Source organism: Ammodytes marinus (genome assembly GCF_949987685.1).
Source record: "Ammodytes marinus genome assembly, chromosome: 17".
NCBI classification, from domain to species: domain Eukaryota; kingdom Metazoa; phylum Chordata; class Actinopteri; order Uranoscopiformes; family Ammodytidae; genus Ammodytes; species Ammodytes marinus.
The window spans coordinates 13,472,730-13,493,974 of NC_137221.1; the positions used below are offsets into that span (position 1 = coordinate 13,472,730).

Here is a 21,245-nt window from a genome sequence, read left to right on the forward strand (position 1 = left end):
ATAAATCAATTATCAAAATTAGCAGCTGCATTTTTTCTTGATCAATTAATAATTATGTTAATGCATAGGTCATGCTTCCCATTTACAGTCTAATTTAAACAAAAACATTTAAAAACCATAGATCTATACATTTCCGTTACATGACAGAAATAACCGCATCAGCCATGCGGTGCAGGGTGCAGTGTCCCGTCAAACCGACTTCTTTGTTGTGTTGAGCTACTACATTTCCCACAGTGCCTCATTCAGCGGCCGTTGTGCTGGATGACAGCTATCCGGCGCCGAAACACCGATAGACACTCAGACGAAAAAGCCATGGCGGCCACGGGTGGAGGGAAAATTAAAAGCAGGAGATATCACATCGCCTCTAAACCTTACGCCAAGAGTAAACAGGTAAACCGAATGAAAGTTTTCGTGTTAAAAGCCCGTGTCGAGACCGCTACAGTAACTGCAGTGCCACCATATTTTGGCGCTTGTTATTGTGTTGTTGAGACATTTTCTGGCCTGCTGTTAGCGCTCGTGGCCTCCACGCGCTACTACCCGACCGGGGTATGCTAGTGAGCTAGCTTTTCTTAGGTTAGCAAAAACAGACGGACTTGACAGGTCAAATCAGGACACAGTGAGTCCTTAAGACCAGTTAACCAGTACTTTATAAACTGTAAATATACACACGATACGCTGGGATATCCAACCGCTGCGATATTATTAAGTTAACAGCTGCTAGCGAACTTAGCGGATAGCTAGGAACTAGATTTTGAAGTATTAGCCGATCACGCTAATGATGCTAGCTGGCCAGCAACGCATTGTTGTCTTCTGCTTTTAAGTTGGGAGGTTTCACATCTTCGCCTGTATTACAGACGTGGTGTTGTGGGTCCTATTTTCATATCTAAATAGCTATTAGTAGTTGCCCTTCATGCAGTTTCAAATGTTATGACTGTGTTGCTGTTCTGCCGTGAATCCTTTCGGATGCTAACGTTAGCCAAATCTCAGCCACTTGTATTGCGCAGGAAGCATTGGCTGATTGGGAACCCACATGGTTGCCTGAGTGGGTTTACTAGCCTACTGGACATACTCAAATGTTAGCTTTAAAAACACTCTTTAAAGTAAATAATATATATAAGACGTGTCTTTGTGCACGGGGGATCCATTTACTCATATTGTCAATAATTACGTAGAATAAATCTAGTGAACTATAAATGTTTATATGAATTTCAGCCTACTAGTGTGTGTTTGCGTGTGTATCTGACTGAACTGGAATGCTTTCTTTTTTGACAATAATCTGAATATTGATATTGATAGTTTTAAAAACTGCTGATCAGTGAGACCAGCTAAAGATCGGCAATCGGATATTAATTTGTCAGTGCACCTGCTACAAAAAAGTTTGACTAGATAGTTATTGTTAATGGCTGACATCATTGATCTACCTCGGTGTTTGGACTTCAACCACATTGTATATAATTAAATAACTTTAGATATGTGATCATTAGGACATGAAATGCATCATATCACACTCACTAATACACACTAATATTAATGGAGTGACAAAATATAAGAATAATTCTTATTCATATACTTCAGAATTAAACAATTTAATTCAACAGCACCACAAACTACCCCTTAGAAATAACCATACAGTTGAATCAGCAGCACCTCTCTTTAATGAACATTGTACTTTAAGGCTGCGGGTGCATAGGTTAGTGTGGTTTGTTGGTTCAGCATCTATTGTATACAGTATAGTCATGTAATTTATCTTACATACCCCGCTGACTTGGCATGTGGTTGGTATCAATATCATGTTTTATTTCTTGAGAGCATATTGCTCTTCATCAACAACCAACATGTTTTGAACTCTAGATTTGTGTGTTGAAATAGAGTTTGTCAGGAGTAATGAATACATGCCAGCAAGAAACTGACTGACAAACATTTAGTTTGAATAAATGCAAATATGAATTTAACAGTGCTTCAGCTATGCCATATGAGTCATGAATACAACGTTAAATGCTCTTGCATTTGAATAAATGGCACATAAGGCGAAATTATACACATATTTCTTGACTTAAGTCAACCATAACAATGATTATCTGAATCTTTTGTATAACCATTTTTATCTTGGTTTGCACAACACTGCTGGTTAAAAAGCAGAACAAGCGTAATGTTTAAGCCATTGCTGTCTCAATTCATCTCACAACGTAAAAGAGCAAGTTGTAGAAATAGAAGTCTCTTCTACTTTCCTCTTAAAATAGCTTAAATGTACCAATTCAACCGAGTCAATGATTTTAAGCCCAATACATGTATTTATATGACCTTTTGGCTTGAAAAGCTTGATGCACTTATACAGTCAAGGATTCTGATGCATAGGTCTGCATCTGTGTTTCAGTTCGCTTCCAAAAAGAGCAGTCAACCTCAGGTCACTAGTCACATGGCCCAGGCCTTGTCCATGGCAGAAATGTAGCTCCCTTAATTCCTAATAACAATAGTTTATGTCATGCTAAGCAAACTAGCACTGTGGTGGGTATTACACTGTATTTGCACACAGGTTAAAGTGCAAAGTGGGCTACAGGTGTATTTTGTAGATAAGCAAGAGGCACATATAGCTTTTATCAGAAGTTGTAAGCTACAGCGGGTGGGACATAGAGAACATGAAGTGTTGCTCTTGATGGCAAGGTCTTTTTCTCAACCTTTTCCATCTACTTTCTTGTCATGAAAACATGGGACATTCTAGCGGTACTCTGAAAACATCCAAGTGCAGTCACAATACCTTATAAGTGTTAAAAAAAAATGTAAATATATTTTGTTTCTTCTAGTTTTGTCATCTTCTCCTGCTGCAACTCCAAAACTGTTCAATATTATAGTTGAGACGTTATTATTGACATGAAGCTTTTAATGTTGCTGGTATATTTTACTACTGGAGCAAATGTTGTGAACGTGACAACCTAATCAAATATGGTCAATAGTGTTCCAGTAAGCTAGTTAAGACCTGCAAAGTGCCATAAATGTAGAGGATGTTTTTCGCTATGTGTCACAGCTGATTGATTTTACAGAGGAGATCTTTTATATATTTAAAACCTATTAATTCCTTTATTTACTCTGCCTGGGGTAAGAGACAAGACTCATCCTCTCCAATTGGAATCCATTCAACTATACCACTGTACACTACATTGCTCACTGCTTCACAGAAGCGTACACTGTGCCTGACCCAGTTTCATCAGTCATACAGAGCTTCTGTTTAGCTTTGCGCTTGGGAGGACGAATAGCTTCTCTTTTGAAATAATCCCAAGAGTGCAACTGCTTAAAAAAATAAAAAAGACAACAAATTTAAAGCAAATTGTACTGACTTTCTTTTAAAAAATAATCATATTCTTGAAGACCATAAATAATATTTTATTAGTTTTCCTCGGTGTTAGTAGAAATAAATAAATATATATAATATAGCGAAACTGTTTTCCATGCAGCACTGTTTTACATCATTCTTTCATTTTTATCCAATGCTTATTATTATCCTGTGAATTTTCTTCTGAGAAGGCTACAGATAATGGACTGAGTTGACGGTTATTTGTTTTGTCTGTGTGCATTCGTCTTTGCCTTTTTCGCACATTTTATCTCTCAGTTCACGGCTTCCTCTCCCTCCCCGGTGTTTTTATCAGCAGCAGTCAGGACTCATCAGTCGAGTGACAGACACAGTTAAGAGCATCGTTCCCTCCTGGCTGCAGAAATACTTTAAGAATGAAGATGCTCCTGATGGAGGAGGTGCTGTAGAGGCCACTGACCAGAACTGCCAGCTGCAGCCTCCTCCCAACGGCAGCGAAGAGGGGCCTCCTCCCATTGATGGACGAGACTCCCCAGAGCCAAGCACCAGTAACACAGGTGAGGGGATCACTCGGCTATCATATACATTGCCCAGGGGAAATTAATATCCATTGAATGGGTCTCTACTTTGTCAACTGTACCATCATATTCACCCGTGGCTCCGCTCTCCTTTGCACAGAACCCTCAACCAGCCGGGCATCCCTAAACTTTCAGGACTATGTGTTGTCTCGGCCTCCGTTGAGTCACGCACACCTACACTTTCCCCCGCTGGATGCCTCCTCTCCGAATCTGGGGGCTTCCAGCAGCCTCTTCTCCCAGCCCTCCACCTCCTCAGCCCCTGGACCCTTTTCTACAGGTTTCTCCTTGGTCAAAGAAATCAAAGACAACCTCTCCCAGCACGAAGATGACAACATCTCTACCACTAGCGGCTTCTCCTCCCGCGCCTCTGAAAAAGGTAAATGCAGATCTTTGAGTAAATGGTGGTGGCTTGGCACCATGCAAAGCTTAGAAAACACTTAATACCAGCTTTTCTGTATTGTTCAGTATATGGCACTATTTATTATGCTGTTGACTTTAATGTGGGAAACAACAAAAATAGCAGAAACCAATAAACATTTCCTGTGAGTTGATCTGGTTTTCTTCTTGTATTCTCTGAGCTTGAATAGCAGCAACGAAAATAACAAAATAAGTTGATGATTTAAGAATCATTGGTAAATGTTCCAAACTAATAATGTTGCAGGAGGTAGAGGCTAGTCGACAATATTTCTCTTGTATATGTATTGTCTTAGGCCTGAAATGAAGAGGCTGAACATGATTGCTCTGGTCTGAGATGTTTTTAAAATCTCTTGTCTGTTTTACAGATGTCCCCACTTCTAAAACGGCATCACTGCCCCAACTTTGGTCCCCAGAGATGGACAGAACACACGCTGGGCCTCAGCCTGCCCATTCTAGTCTGAAAAGGCCTGCTTTCAACCTGTCTGTATTTGGAACTTCCTCCAATGTGAGTTGTGGTGTCTGTCCATCAACATACTGATTAACTTGTGCAAATCTGTGCCACAAAGCTCTGTACTTTGGTGTGTCAGGATTGTATGTAGGGCCGTGCCTTTGGAGCAGTGACCCACTTTCAATATATAATGTCTGTGCACCCAACTCTTTAGAGTCATGTGCACCACAACCTTCAACATAATTAACACTGTACAATTTTTTATGTCTAGATAAATGTTGCTTCAAACTTTTTAACAAACATTTTTTTATTTTGTTCATTAAATCCCATTATCTAGGAAATCAATGTTACAGTTAGTTCATTCACAGCCCGATAGAATCTTAATTTCTCTTTCATCCAGCTTCACTCATGTGCTGAGTACATTTTCAAGTGCATGGCAGCACGCTAACCGTAACACTTTGCCAAGTCATATCATGACGTCTGATTTACTGTGATTTGTGATTCTACCAGGTCAGATGAGTATTGATTATAAAAACTGTGACAATAAAATTCTGAGCTTTTTGCATCAGATGTTCGTAACACTTCATTTAGCATCTGACAACAACTGTCCATATAAAACCCCTGTTGGGTTCATATGTAAACATCTTATATGAGAAAAAAAAGGATATTTGACATGACCTTATTAGGGGATAATAGTTTAAATATTAATATTATTCAATGGTAAGGGATTGAATGTATTTGCAGTTTTAATCATGATACTGTTTTTAGCTCTTTAAGCCTTACTTCCCTTATATCATATAACAAACTTTAATTTGGAGAATGCCAGTGATTTGTAATATGATAAAGACATTTATCTGAACCCTAACGCAATTTTTATTCTTCCCTCTCCCTCTAGTCATCATTCAACAACAGCACTGTGCTAAACTCCAGTCAGCTCGGAGATTCACCCTTCTACCCCGGGAAGACCATGTACGGTGGAGCTGCTGCAGTCAGAAACTCTCGAACCCGTCCTGGAACACCGTACCAGGTGAGCTACTGAGAACCACATAGGATAGAAACTTAAAGTGTGTGTGTGTGTGTGTGTGTGTGTGTGTGTGTGTGTGTGTGTGTGTGTGTGTGTGTGTGTGTGTGTGTGTGTGTGTGTGTGTGTGTGTGTGTGTGTGTGTGTGTGTGTGTGTATACATTGGTTCATATGTTGTGGTATTGGTTTAACACATTGTGCTTTCGCAATTCATGTGCTTTAAGTGTTATGACATTTGAAGCCCTTTGTAGGCGAGGAGTAGGGCTTGGCGATATGGACCAAATCTTATATCACGATATAGGTAATTTTATATCACGATATGGATATATATCGCGGTATAGTATCTTTCCTTTAAATTCAATGGATTACAATAACCGTACTGAACTTTAATCACATTAGATTATTTTCATCTTTTGCTTGGAACTTAAATTTCCATACAAAAGAAAAACTGGTGCAAAATACCACACCAGTCTGGCTTTAGTCAGTCAGTGCAAAATAAAAATGACAGCATCAACCAAAGAGCCTACATTTTCCAATTGATAGTAGCCTATATCAAAATAATGAAAGACTTGAATTTTCCTGCAGTATTTGCTCATCTTCATTTAAAAAAGCTGTCAAAATTAACTAATGAGAAAATGTCTGGTAATACTTTAACTCCAGCTTCAACACAAATAATATTTTCAAGTTTGACATGTTTTAAAGTTACATAAAACCAGCCTTGCTGGCTGTCTCCAACAATAACAGCATGGGGGTGAAGCCCCGAGTAGATGCTAAAGATGTCATTATTAGCCAGCTAGCTCACGAGAGCTAACCCATGTAGTTTGCGGCTTAAAACAAGCCAACTCTGCGTCACGGCAACAGCACGCTGAAGCAGCAAGCAAGTTTCCTTTGCCCGATGACATTTTTGACCGTTAATACCAGCTGCTCTGCCACCGTGACACGGAGTTGGTTTGTTAACTGTAGTGACGGCTCACCGGACCGGAGCTAGACGGCTAGAGCAACAGATGAGGCTTCTTCTGTTGAGGGTAGAGAAGCTGTATTACAGCCCAGAACTCTGCTGCAGAGCCCCCGTGTGGCGCGGTGGTGTAACTGTAGGGACTCGGAGGGACAGCTGCCTCCCGCTCTATCTATGCTCCCGCCACATGAACTTTTTTTCTCCAGTATAAACGGTATGGCCAAATCTCTCCCGGTAGACACTTTCATATCGTCCACGGTATGATATCGTCATATCGCCCAGCCCTAGCGAAGAGTACATTTTTTACGCTGACATCATATGATCAATGTGACTGAGGTGTGAACAGAATTGATTTAATTGGAGATTAAATTAGCTCGTCTTGATTCGCAGGCCCCAGTGAGGAGACAGATCAAGGCCAAGCCTGCTGGTGCTCAGCCCTGTGGGGTGACCAGTGCCACAGCAAGACGCATCCTGCAGTCCTTGGAGCGCATGTCGAGCCCCTTGGCTGTGAGTGTTCACATCAACTCATCAGTATGACTGTGATTAGATTTAGCTATAATGTTCCTGTTTGATAATTACATTTATCTAAAACGGAAGCATATTGATTGTTCTTCAACAGGATGCAAGGAGAATCCCATCAGCTGCCTCATCCCCACTGTCAGCAGTAAGAGCATTTGCTATACTTACACATATGTTAATCGTAATACAACAGGGCACTGTATGCAATTTAAACACCCCAAACATGAGAATAGCATGTCATATTATCTAAAGACAAGTATCATTAAAATCATCCAATGCTAACATCGAAACCACCTGTGATTAATAATCATCTTATTTGAGGGTTTTCTCAGAGGATTTTTCTTTTCTTGCAGTCAATGGATGGCACAAATCTAGATTTTTCACATTTCGGGTCAAAAAAGAAACGGGTAAGTAGAGGCTTTTAATTTCTTTTGATGATTCCCTCTTATGTCCGGTCTGTCAAAAAATAGGATTTTGTGTCACTATGTTAAGCCTTGTTTTTCTGATTTTATAATAACTTAATGCCATATGTCCCTGTGTGACTTGTGTATGCACATCAGCAAACTAAGTTGACTTGTGTCTTCTGTCCTGTGTATACTTAGCTTAGCACAAGGCTTAGTGTTTTGAACAGAGATATCTTTGTACAAACCCAGCAGCACTTGTTGTGGTTTGTCGTCCTGTCATTTGCCAACCTACTGCCTGTTGGCCTCTTTACACCAATTAACAGGATTCTCCTCGGCTGGGACACAGCTGTTCAACACAGTGTGTGTGCGCCCGTGTGTGGTTTCCTTTATACATGCTTGTACGTGCAAGTGTGATTTTGTTTTGGCTCATGAAAGTGTGTGTGTGTGTGTGTGTGTGTGTACACACTTGCACAGTGTGTTAAGTGAAGTCCATTGTTCAATTGTGCCAGTTCTGTACTGGACTTGTCCTCAGTTATTACTGTCAGCCATTCCCAGCTGTGACAGCTGCTTTGTAAAAACCCAACACTGGTGAATTGACCCTTTCAGGTCCAAAAGAAGAAAGCTCACTATCTGGGCCGATTGTGGCTTTTGGGTTTTACCTTGTCAAGGTCGTAAATATTTCCTGACCAATTCTCGATTTCTTTTTTTTTTTAAGTTTTTGGATATTGATACAGTACTTGGAATATTGGCTTATTGTTTTTCTGACAAGCAAACAAGCTTGATACTGATCCTTGGGATTTGTTTATTGCAAATTGCTAAATTGGAGAGAATAAGATATGTCCTAAGGTGGATATTCCACTGCAAAAAAATTGGCACGTCTCGTGTAGATGATACTGTTTCTGAATAACATCAAACCTAGTTTGGCATATTTACACTGAAATTAATTGTAATTTATATGTACAATGATACAAATTTTTCTAATCTAGTATTGTTAATTAGCCTAGCTCTAATCTAAAATTATGAAGGATGAAGCACTGCCATTGCCTTTGGTTGTAATTATTATATTGTCTATTTCTTCCCATCCTTTATAATTTCAGATGGATTATTCCCTTCCACCTGTGCAGAAACTGGTAGTTCCTGCGGCTGCGTCGGTGTCAGGAAACCGCTCCGTGTCCTTCAGGCCTACACTGACTCCTGGAGGTGTGAGCCGAACTCTAGACAGGACCCCAAGAGAGACGGTAAGTAACTTAGTGCTGCATGATATCACAACACAACATTGTTTGTCTGTATTAGAAGCATCCAAATAAAGACTTAATGCAAACCTGATTTGTTGCTGCTTTGCTCCCTTAGCCCACAAGACAATCACCACAACTACCTGAAGCAACCCCAGGTCCATCTCAAAGGTAAAACATGGTTGCACTGCCAAAAGTTCATACAGATGACAACAGATGCAACTTAATAAATACATTTAAATTGTGTTGCTGACTTTTCCATCAACTACTTTAAATGTAAACATTTAAAACTTCCTTGTTGCATTACTCAAAAATGTCAAGATTAAGAGTTCATTTCACAATCTTATCAGTGAGTGATGAATTTCTTGGCTATTTTTATGTTACCTCTATGTAGTCAGGTTTGAAGAATATAACAGGATAAACTGTTAATTTTGGCTTTTTTTTGTGTGTTTTTATACGAAATAATTCCAAGCAACACATATTTCAAGTAACAGCAAATTAATATACCTTAAATACAACATTTCTGGTAATTGTCAAACACTTTCTTTGTTGGGAGACCTCACGGCTGTCTTGTTTGTGGATTGTTTTCCTTACTACTTTTTTCCCTGTCTACTTCTAGCACAAAGAGTTTCAGTGTCCCGGCCTATCCTTTGTCCAGCACGCCTGCAGCCAGCAGTGTGAGCTCTGGAGGGGGCAAGATGAAGAGAGAGAGGACCACCACACGGCCTTCTTCTAAACGCCCTGAAGAGGAAGAGGTGAAAAACCCCAAGGCTCTGTTTTAAAAAATGCTAGGATGTAGAATATGACAATATTTGTTTATTATTTGTATCTAACCTCTAGATCTACATTAATTTATCAGTTTGATACACAAAGTGTTTAGTAATGTCTGTTCATACTTTTATACCACCGCAATATCGGACCCTTTTTTTTGACCTGGTTGAGGGAAGGGTTATGAAACATTGCTATTCTCGCTGTAAGATAGATTGTGCCTTCAAGTTCATGACACAATGATATTCAAGCTTGTTTTCTGACTTCAGATGGCTGATGTACCGGACCTGCCGGCCATTTCACTTCCCATCAACACCTCCGCCTTGCCCACCTTCAGCTTCACCTCTCCTCTACCACCTGTCACCACCTCCATCACCATCAGCAGCCCCGCCCCCATTGTCACGCCTGTGACTCCCGCTAAGGAAAAAGCCACAATTAAGGTCTGTCTTAAATTATTCTTATTCCACTACATTGCTATTAGAAGTCTAATGGTTAACACCATTATTTATGCATTTCGTTAATTTCCTTATTTTTATTTTTTTAAGGAGTCATCACCGGCCCTCACGCCACCCTGTGAACCTTTTACATTTTCCTCCCCTATTGTCAAAGCAACTGCTGCTAGCCCCTCTTCCTTTTCCCCCTCAGTAAGTAAAACTATGTTGTATTCTCGTGATTATTAATTGATTAGATAAACCATTTACAACAGTAACATTGATCATATTTTGTTTTGTTTTTCCTGTTTATAGGCTGGATTCACTTTCAGTGCACCTGTAGCAAAGTTAGGTTCCTCCATGTCAAACGGGAAGCTGGCTAATCCGATAGTGGCAGCAAGTAAGACGGTTTTCTTACTATTCACATTATGATGATTCTATACCTTCCCTGAGAACATTGCTTATCGATTGCAAATGTGTGCTTTTTTTGTTTTCTACAGCGAAGCCAGCCACAAGCAATAGCACAGACGATTTCGAAGGACCTTTCAAACCAGCCAAAACCCTGAAGCAAGGCAGTGTGCTGGATCTTCTGAAATCACCTGGTTAGAATGAATAAGACATTATACATCTGCAGTGTTTTTCATGGTAATGGTTTACAAGTTTCACTGTTGTAATCCTTTTTACTTGTTCTGTCTAGGCTTTGCCTCTCCGGTCACTCGGACCTCCCCGGGTCCAGAGGATTCTCCGCAGGAGACCTCCACGCAATCCACCACCACCACAACCACGCCCTCCCTCTCTTCTTCAACAGAGTCTGGAGGGTTGTTCAAAGCCCAACCAGGCTGGAGCTGCGATGTTTGCTTGGTGCAAAACAAGCTATCGGACACAAAGTGTGTTTGCTGTATGGCCCCACAGCCCAATTCCTCATCTAAATCTATGGACAGTAAACCTTCGGCCGCCCCCTCGGTTGGGTTAGAGAGCAGCAGCAGCACGGATGCCACCATCACCACTACAACCACCACCACAGGGTTTGGCACAATTTTCTCCCAACCTGCAGGAACGTGGGACTGCGATACGTGTCTTGTTCAAAACAAACCTGACGCAGTAAAGTGTGTGGCCTGCGAAACGGCTAAACCGGGGACAGGGCTCAAACCCTCACTGACTCTTCCTTCTGCCTTCTCAGCTGTTAAGACTGTATCTGACCCCACAGCCCCTGTTTCTACAGGGTTCGTCGGATTTGGAGACAAGTTTAAAAAACCTGAGGGTGCATGGGAATGTGATACATGTATGGTAGAAAACAAAGCAGAGGATTCAAAGTGTGTGGCCTGCACAAGCGCTAAACCAGGTAATGAGAGCACAATCATGGTAATATTAGTATTCTAATTCTCAAGTGCCGAATCTTAGACTTCCATTGAGGCGTTATATAATTCCAAGGTATTTATAAAAGTCAATTGTTAGTTCAGTAAATTCACTCTATTTTCCTTATCCTCACAACAGGAGCTTCAGCAGTAGCCTCTTCTTCATCCAGCAGCGCTCAAGTGTTTGGTTCACTAGACGCGTTCAAGAAGCCAGAGGGTGCTTGGGAATGTGATGTCTGTCTTGTTCAGAATAAGGCTGCTGATGTACAATGTGTTGCCTGTCAGACAGTCAAACCTGGAGCTAATGTGGAGCCCAAAGGTAAAAAAAAAACAAAAAACAGACTTATATTAAAAGTAAATTACTTAAAAAGTCACATTTTATTCAGAATTTTATATTTGCCACATAGTTTCTTGTATACTACTAACACTATGTGTTTGGCAAATGCTTCTTGATGCTTCATATTTGAGTGTTCTGATTAACATGGATGACATTTTGCTGAATGTACCCGAGAATGTAAAACCTGAAACTAATCCACTGTTTTAATCTTTTATCTTCAGCTTTTGGTTCGTCTTTTGGTGGGACTTCAGGCTCCTCTACCTCTAGTTCTGGAGATTTTAAATTTGGCACGTCAGACAGCACCTCGGGATCCGGAGGTTTCAAGTTTGGTGGCTCATTGTCAGAGTCTTGTTCTTCGTCGTCAGGCGGATTCAAATTTGGAGTCCCATTTGGAAGCTCCTCATCAGAAAGCTCTTCTTCTAAAGACACTACTGCCCCCTCAGGGTTCAAATTCGGCTCATCTGAGGGCTTTAAATTTGGGGCCGCCTCTAGCGATGATAAAAAGGCAGATCAACCTGCCGCAGGTTCTGGCTTTAAGTTTGGAGTCAGTGGCGGTACAATGTTTGGAACTGGATCATCTAACACAGAAATCAACACCTCTAAGGGTGGCTTCACCTTTGGACTGTCAAAACCTGAAGAGAAAACATCAGACACCATCACCACCACCTCATCCTCTGTTAGCTTCACTCCTGCTTCCACTCAAGAGTCGAGTGACACTGTGGCATCATCAAATGACACCACATCAACAAACACCACCACAACGACCACCACCAGCTCTGTATTTGCGAGATTGGGCGATCGAAGCTCCACCACCACACCACCAGTGGGCCCTATGTTCGGATCAGTACAGGCAGACAAAGAGCCGGCTGCTCCCACCTTTACTTTTGGGAAGCCAGAGGAAAAGAAGGATTCAGCTGCCTCCCCGGCTCCGTCTTCCTTCCTTTTCGGTGCTGCTAGTAAAGATGCAGATGCTGCACCAGCACCGGCCGCAACAGGAGGCTTCTCTTTCAGCAAACCCAGTGCTCCAACAGAGAAACCTCCACCCCCGTACCCCTTTGGCAAGCCAGCAGAGAACAGTGAATCATCTACTGCAGAGGCCCTAAAGCCTTCTTTTGGCTTTGGACAAACAGGTGAGAGAAAGTTTAGAGACTGAAACCGTGATGCTGTGACGATCTATTCATAGTTTTAATTTGCTGATTTTTATGAAAGAAAATCAAGTTTTATAGTTTGTGTGTTTTTTATAGTTCAGTTAGGTGAAACAGCAACATCACTAATGTTGTTCTATTCTAAACCCCTTAAACATCATTTAGCCTAAATGATTGAAGCAGGCAACGGGTTGTTGGCTCAGCTCCACTGAAGAAGGCCTTCAGCCCCACAGTGCTATAGTTCACATTGACAAGTTCTCTTTTTGACAAGGTATACTTGTGGAAAAGGAAAACTTGGTAGAACTAGAAGACACCTGTATTGCATTGAAACGGTGTGTGAGCACATAGCTGTGTATGATATAGTAGATGTGCAATAATACAGACAGTTGAAAAAACCTGTTACACTCTCAGGTTGGAATTAAACTTTCCAATTACCGGCACTTTCAAAACAATTTAGTGCAGACTTAATCCTCTGATCTATTACTTCACTTTCAGAAATTTGGTCCTTGGGATTGTGTTCAAAATTGAAGCAGCTGAGGCTGTGATATCCTGACTTAGTTTTGTGTATGGGTCAAGCCCCCAAGTCACTATATCCTACAATTTACATATATCCACTCAACAGCACCTTTCATTAGACCATATATGCCTCGTTATGACCATGTCTTTCAAACTCCACTACCTAGTTTGTATTGTTAGCCAAGATAACCTTAATGACATCATTACAGGCTGTAGAAAGTCCCCCTCTGCGTAAGAGGACATTATACAACTGTTTATGTGACAATTATTCTTCGTATGTGTAAATTCACATTCTGTCCCTTAACTACTGCACTGCACGTCATAATCAAAGTTTTGTTCGACAGATTCTTTTGCTGCTCCAAAACAACCATTTTCCTTTATGGCTGGTAATCCTACTAACACCAACACGGCGTCCTCCTCCACCCCGACCCCCAGTCTGTTCGGCAACAACACAGCCGCCGCCACCACCACCAGCAGCAGCATCAACTCCACTCAAGCTCCAGCTCCGTCTGCAGCTCCCAGCACTTTTATGTTCGGTCAGCCTGCTGCCACCTCCAGCGACGCTCCTCCAGCTAAATCAGCCTTCCTCTTTGGTCAGAGTCAGGACAGCCAGGCGCCCGCTCCCTCAGCTGCTACTCTAAACTCTACTGCAGCCCCGGCTTCAGGTCAGCCCTTCATCTTTGGCGGCCCTGCAATCTCTGCTTCTCCTGCTGCTGCTCCATCCTTCGGTTTTGGAGCAGCAGCGTCCCCTGCTGCCTCATCTTCAGGTCAGTATTTTTCTCATGGTGGTAATTCCACAGAATAAACATTTACATTTGATATCATTAAAGGTTGAGTCAGTGATTCTGGTGAACACTTTGTCAAAATCAGTTAATATCTCCTCACGATCCGCTACCTGTCTGTACTTTGTGTTTGCTGAAAATAAATTGGTGTAAAAACACAGCCTAGGCTCTGTAAACTGGTATGTAAACAAAGGATATATAAACAAAGGGGCTCACCATAGCTAACAACATGCCCGTTTGCAGAGTCTAGACTTTGTATTAATACTAGCTTTTGTTTCAGCACACAGTATGGACAAGAGGAAATATTCACTGATTTTGACAAATTGATTTCGACAAGCGTTTTCCAGAATCGCTGACGCCACCTTTTTAAAATGTACCTTTTTATATTTATTATCCAAGTACATGTAGTGATATATTTGATCCTTTCTTCTTCACTAGCAGCTCCATCTGCAGCTCCCTCCCCTTTTGGATTCAGCTCAGCTCCCTCTAGTGGATTCGGGGCCAGCCAGACTCCTTCATTCGGCTCCTCCTTCGGATCCCCTTTCCCCACCACGCCCTCCCAGACCCCGGCCTTTGGAGCCAAACCCAACGCCGCCCCTGGCTTTGGACAGCAGAACAACACCACACCTGTATTTGGGGCAGCTACTAATTCTGCACCTCAAGGTGAATGATAGAATCAGTTTTCCTTTAAGTGGTCCGTAGTACAATGTGCTCATGATATGAAGTTATGTTTATCATGAACAGTAGGGGTGGTGAAAAAAAAACGTAATGTAAATATCGTGATCCCTATTTCCTGCAATTCTTAAATCAATTCATAATTTGCCAAAATCGAATTAATAAAAATAAATAATAGGGGAGAGTGGGGGAAGCTGTGCCACTTTTTACTCAAAGTGACTTTAAAGTTAGGCCTTGACAATAATGTCTTCAACTAAAATCAGGGTTTTTCCTGCATAGAGAAAATTTTGGCGCCCGCCAAAGCGGATTTATCCAGCGCCAAAGGAAAATCAGGTGCGCCAAAATTATAAAGATTGAGAATAAATATAGCTATTTAAAACCTCTCCTAATTCAGTCCAATTTAAGTCATCCTTCTTGAGGGGTTGGACAATAACTTGAATTTCATTTTCGATTACTATTACGGCTTCCCTCAATCATGAAAACAAAATAATCGTTATTAAACTATCATTGTTCCGCACGCCGGGGCATGCAGGCTGTTAAATGCAGCGAACCCTTTCAGCCGAGCGGTGCGCTCGCTCGGCCCCTCCCTCACCTGATAATTTTGCTATCGGCTGGTCCAGAGAGTAGGAGGGAAATGTTGCGCATTGCCGGGGTGAAAAACTTCTAGATGACGAGAATAAAGGTAAAACTAATTGTGTAGTCTGAAAACACTTCAGACTCACAACAAACTAAAATAATGTGCAAGATTTGTCACGCGCGGACACGCGAGTAATGTGACATACGCGACCGAGAGAGAGAAGAAAAAAGGCATATACGACCTGATCTGCACCTCTAAACATCCCGACCAATTTGTTTATTCACTTTAAGTCGAATCATAGTGGTCTATGACCTAGCAATAGTGGTCTATGACCTAGCAATCACTGAATAAAAAAACACAGGAAGTTTAAAGCTCCTTGACTCCTGCAACCACAACTGTCAACACTACAATGCAACTGCCTATCCAGCCAGCTCCATGACATAAATAAATCATGCCCTTACATTTAATGCTATCAAAAGACGTGCCCTATCAACACCATTTACAACTGGTTATTTTTATTTTGACATATTTTTTTTATTCAATTATTAAAAATATGTTTCACTTATTTAGCCTATTTCTATTCTCCCTGTTTTCAGTTCAATTAGGCCTTTGTTTAAAGTCCAAAGTCATGGTGTTATTAGAAAAAAATCTTGTTAAAAGTAATATAAATGCATAATGATTAACTGTCTTTAATAATTGTGATAACACAATGTGATTACTCAAAATAATTATGATTATGATTGTTTCTTTCTTCTTGCAATTGCCATGGTTTAGATCAATTAGAAACAATTAGGGCCAGTTTCACAGACATGGATTAAGCTTAGTCCTGGACTAAATGGAATTTTGAATGGAGATTGTCTATTGAAGGTACAATTTAGTCCAGAACTACGCTTAATCCATGTCTGTGAAACCGGCCCATAGGTAGGCCTAGTCATTATTAGTATTTTGACTTAATATCTACAGGTTGTTTATTGTGATTTCATAAGCGTCAGTGAGCTCCATGGTTACGTAGTGATTGACAGGCTGACTGAAATGCTCTTTATCTGGACAGAAACTGCCCTCTCCTTAACCCCACACCCTCTTAAAATACATAAACCGTTTGCCTTTACTGTTGTACATAGTCGCGACTCCAAAAAAAGTTGGTCGCGTACTGACCCCCCAAAGGCCCATTCTGAGCCAGGAAAAACCCTGCTAAAATATGTATGTATATTTCAGGATGTGGTGCATCCCTGGCAACAATAACTTTGGATCTGAAATAAACTATTTAAGAAAGATAGCATTCGGAAAAAAAGTTGTCTTGTGGCTCAAGTTGCCCCCAGTGTGGGGTAAGTTGTGCCACTGATATATATCTCATAAACTGTAATGCAAGACAAATCCATTAGACAATTACTTATTTGAGGTTTATTTAAAGTAAATATTTTACAAAGATTGAAGGTCAATTTTCTTAAACAAGACCTAGCAGATCTAGGTGGTTTTACCTACAAAGCTCACAATGACAAAGTCACCATCATCATCGTTCTGGCCATCTGAACTCTCATCAGTGGTGTCGTTAAGTGGAATGGAGATGTCAGTCTCTTCTGAGCTACTGTAGTCAATCACTTTCTTTTTGGTGACCAGCGTATACAGCCAATGCCACTGGCAAAACTCTCAGAAATTTACTTCGCAGTAGCTGCTCCGTGCTTGTGGAACCAACTGCCACCTGACATGTGATTCCCCCTCCATTTCTGCCTTTAAATCAAGGCTCAAAACCCATCTGTACACCCTGGCATTCCCTCCCCATTAACTATCTTACCTCTGCACTACTATCTTTGATTATACGTGGATGTCTGGGCGTTATGTCTTTTATTTGTGTTATTGCTATTTTACCTTAATTTTTTACCTACTGAATGCACTATGTACAGGACTTTGGGCATACTTGCTAAATGTGCTTTTATAAATGCATTTTACTTACTTACTTATAACTTATCCCAGGCCCTTTGGCACAAATCACCCCAACACCATAATGTTCAGTGTTTCCCCTACCATTATACAGGCCTGGCGGCCCCGCCAGGCCAACGAGACCCCCCGCCAGGCCAACAGCAGCCTGACTTAAAAAAAAAAAAAAAAAAAAAAAAAAAAAATGTTTTTTTTTTTTTTTTTTTTTTAAATACATTTTTCATTGATTTCGTAATAATCATTTGCGAGCGTCTGCGCGGCACTGTCGGCCTGTCTTTACAACCTCTCGTTTGATCATCCCATCAGTTGATCTGTGTGTCTGCTTGTGTGTGTGTGTGCTCACGGCGGGCGCGATGCGCGTGTGCATTCGGTGCGCACTTGTTAAACACGGAAGCCAATGAGCAGGAGCATGACTAGCAAGCAAACGCTGAACTAGTGGCAAAAATAAAACCAGCGCCTGCTCCATGGAGATATTAAGGACTCAGTAACAGGGACGTTGAACAGGAAAAAGTGCTGAGCAAAACTTAGAAAGTTAAAATCGCTACGTCGCCGTGGCAACACACCCAATCTGTATCAACAGCAGAGATAGCGCTGAAAAAAACGGCATGCACTCGTTTCAGTAAGTGTACAGAAGTGCCACACTGCTACTGCCTTTGACATTCTCAGAAAAGCATTCATTTATGTTCAAGGGACATATTAATTTACTTATTGTTTTAACTGTTAAGTTACCTTGAAAACAGCTGGCTATTGTAGCCCTATTTGTATTTTCAATGCTACTTTATTTTTATGTTTTAAATTGAGAAATAGGCTAGATGAAATATAATGGTCGGAATAGGGAATTTGCCTTATGTAGCACACATGTTGATAGGCTAATCATGATGTGTAGCCTATGTTAATTCATTTATTTTCAACAAGGCTATTTGCATTAAAAAAAATAAAAATTAAATAGGCTAGCTTCAGGGTGAGGTGATTCAGATTATTCCAGAAATGAGTAGGCTACTAGACAGGAGCTGTCTATATTAGATCTTAGTGTTTATTGTTTTTTATTGAAATCCACGTGTTTTTCTTGAATAGTTTACATGGCTTGTGTCTCCAAATTGTTACAGAAAATAGTTATAGGCAGGACATATGACAGCTGTTTACAGAGCACATAATTAATCAGAGTTCATCTCTCAAAGTGCACCAGATTGATGCATTTAACTTTAAAAATGATAAGGTTTTCTTCTGCAGGGGATGCCCCCAGACCCCAGAAGGTCCATTCTCACCCAGCAGGATCTAAAAATCCTGTGAGAAACACCACATGTACAAATGTACTGAATGTGAAAGCATAACCCTATGCCCTCATTTTTAACGGGCTGTCAAAAGAGGCTCATCCCAAATGGGGTTCGTTTTGGTCAATTTCTTCTAGAAATTTGGTACGCACGCGGCGCGCATACTCTTTATCAGCTCTTACCACCGGGCCTAAAAAAAATTCTAGGGGAAACACTGATGTTGGATAATTAGCATGATGCAGCAGTTTAGGGCTGACATCGTGCTAACTGTATAGTCTCAATGTGTAGCATACTGAAGCGCTAAAACATGTGTCAAATGTTTTCAAACGTGTCTATAATTGTTCGGACACAATAATCAAAAAACCTTGATCATGGAAATTTTACTTTGAAAGGCAAAAAACGTTTTTTGAGCTTAAATGTGCTTATATCTTATTCCATGTGTCTCCCTTCTTTACAGGATGAGTCAAATGGATGGCTCTTCTTAAATATGTGGTCACATTTCCAATAAGTTTCACATTAAAATAGACTTACACTCACCGGCCACTTTATTAGCCAATATCATGGCAGAAATGCAATGCATTTAGGCATGTAGACCTGGAGAGGACAACTTATTGAAGTTAAAACCGAGCAACAGAATGGGGAAGAAAGGGGGTTTTAAGTGACTTTGAACATGGTAATGTTGAGGGTGCCAGAATTGCTGGTCTGAGTATTTCAGAAACTTCTGATCTACTGGGATTTTCACGCACAACCATCTCTAGGGTTTAAAGAGAATGGTCCGAAAAAGGAAAAATATCCAGTGCGGCATTTGTGTTGACCAAAATGCCTTGTTGAAGTCAGAGGTCAGTGGAGGATGGGCAGACTGGTTCGAGATGATAGAAAGGCAACAGTTACTCAAATAACCACTCGTTACAACTAAGGTATGCAGAATACCATCTCTGAACGCACAACACGTCCAACATTAAACCGGATGGGCTACAGCAACAGAAGACCCCACCTAAGAACAGGAAACTGAGGCTACCATTCAAACAGGATCACCAAAATTGGACAATGGAAGATTGAAAAAATCTTGCCTGGTCTGATGAGTCTCAATTTAAGTTGCGACATTCAGATGGCAGGTTCAGAATTTGGCGTAAACAACATGAAAGTATGGATTCATCCTGCCGTGCACCATCAACCGTGCCTCGTTCAAATTCACTTAAACCCCCTTTCTTCCCCATTCTGATGCATGGTTTGACTTCAGCGTGTTGTCTTGACCACGTTTGCATGCCTAAATGCATTGATTTTCTGCCATGTGATTGTCTGAGCAGCTATTTGTTTTTATAAGCCATTGAACAGGTGTACCTAATAAAGTGGCCAGTGAGTGTATTTGCGGATAAATAAGACGTGGACTTTCATGCCATTCCATGCATAAACACCTCTTGGCACACAGTGGACTTGAGTAGAATCTGAATCAAATTGAATCGTGGGATTCATAAAGATTCACAGCCCTAATGAGTAGCATAACTTATTGTTAAGTTTGTATGCATTTTATTCATCAGGTGGAGGTTTTCAGTTCGGAGGAGCCAGTGCATTCGGAGCAACAAACAACAACGCTGCAGCAGGTGTGTTTACTTTTGGAGGGGGATCGGCAGCATCTCCTGCCCCCGCCGCCAATCCCTCAATCGCACCCCAGGCAGGAGCACCCGGAGGTGGATTCAACTTTGCACAACCCCCCGCTTTCAATATTGGGTAAGTCCATTAATTTGTCTGCTGGTATTTGAAAACATACGAAATATATTATTGACAATTAAAAAATCTGTTAAGCTTCATACTGCCTTATGATCAGTTAGTGATCAAGTCTGCATATTTGAAAGTCGTTTCTGATTCTCATATTAATGTGAATGTTGTTTGTGCTTCCAGGTCAGCGAAAACTTTCACCGCCTCTCCTGCTGGACAACAACAAACAATTGCTGGGCGCAAGATCAAGACAGCGGTGCGGCGCAGAAAGTAGAGCCCCATGGACTCGACTATAAAATAGACTCGACTTTGACTTGACTGTATCCCCACTGAAGGCTGAATCTAGTCCTGGAATGTCTAAACTGGACAAACTCAACACTGAAATGACTTGGCGTGTGAAGAAGGGCCGAGGCTTGGGGCGACTTTGCGTTTGGGCCGGGCCGGTGGGCGTGTTTTAGCTAAAGGCTGGGCTGATTATTAAGAGGGTTTCACATGTAGACCAGAGTGGTTAATATGTGAGGCCATCCCACAGGACTTCCCTTGGAAAAACAACTGTTACTAAACGACACGGACATAGAAAACAAAAAATCAAGCAAGGACCCTCTGCTGAAAATGATTGGGAATAACAAACAAGCAAGACAGTCATATCTATATTTTCAACCTCGGCAAATGTCTTTTTTGTAATAAAACTACAAAGGCAAAAAGTGCAAATCTAAAGAGTTGTGAGTGTACACAAAATCTTACTAATAAGTATGGGTGATCAGGTTATGAGCTGTGATGTGCAGAGAGGTAGTGAGAGCTGTGCGGCAAATCTCCAGTGGTTTTCCTATTAACTATTCAGAGTGCTCCTCTTACAGGA

The 21,245-nt window shown here is 41.1% G+C and overlaps 1 protein-coding gene across 3 annotated transcripts in view; it reads left to right on the forward strand.

Moving 5' to 3' along the window:
- The first annotated feature begins 272 nt into the window (after positions 1-272).
- Positions 273-21,245, forward strand: part of nup153 (nucleoporin 153) — a 21,997-nt gene continuing 1,024 nt past the window's right edge. Inside the window, exons 1-22 of one of the 3 annotated variants that reach the window (XM_080045446.1) lie at positions 273-390; positions 3,642-3,861; positions 3,983-4,258; positions 4,665-4,804; positions 5,643-5,774; positions 7,114-7,230; positions 7,343-7,387; positions 7,596-7,649; positions 8,744-8,884; positions 8,997-9,049; positions 9,498-9,633; positions 9,916-10,086; positions 10,192-10,290; positions 10,393-10,477; positions 10,578-10,679; positions 10,775-11,419; positions 11,572-11,751; positions 11,991-12,899; positions 13,775-14,197; positions 14,651-14,875; positions 20,209-20,398; positions 20,570-21,245. The exon at positions 20,570-21,245 is cut by the window's right edge and continues 1,024 nt beyond it. In XM_080045446.1, coding sequence (XP_079901572.1) covers positions 313-390; positions 3,642-3,861; positions 3,983-4,258; positions 4,665-4,804; positions 5,643-5,774; positions 7,114-7,230; positions 7,343-7,387; positions 7,596-7,649; positions 8,744-8,884; positions 8,997-9,049; positions 9,498-9,633; positions 9,916-10,086; positions 10,192-10,290; positions 10,393-10,477; positions 10,578-10,679; positions 10,775-11,419; positions 11,572-11,751; positions 11,991-12,899; positions 13,775-14,197; positions 14,651-14,875; positions 20,209-20,398; positions 20,570-20,660 — 4,512 coding nt within the window. In that variant the 5' untranslated portion in view covers positions 273-312 and the 3' untranslated portion in view covers positions 20,661-21,245. The remainder of the gene's footprint in view (positions 391-3,641; positions 3,862-3,982; positions 4,259-4,664; positions 4,805-5,642; positions 5,775-7,113; positions 7,231-7,342; positions 7,388-7,595; positions 7,650-8,743; positions 8,885-8,996; positions 9,050-9,497; positions 9,634-9,915; positions 10,087-10,191; positions 10,291-10,392; positions 10,478-10,577; positions 10,680-10,774; positions 11,420-11,571; positions 11,752-11,990; positions 12,900-13,774; positions 14,198-14,650; positions 14,876-20,208; positions 20,399-20,569) is intronic. The other 2 variants (XM_080045447.1, XM_080045448.1) reach the window with 2 other exon arrangements.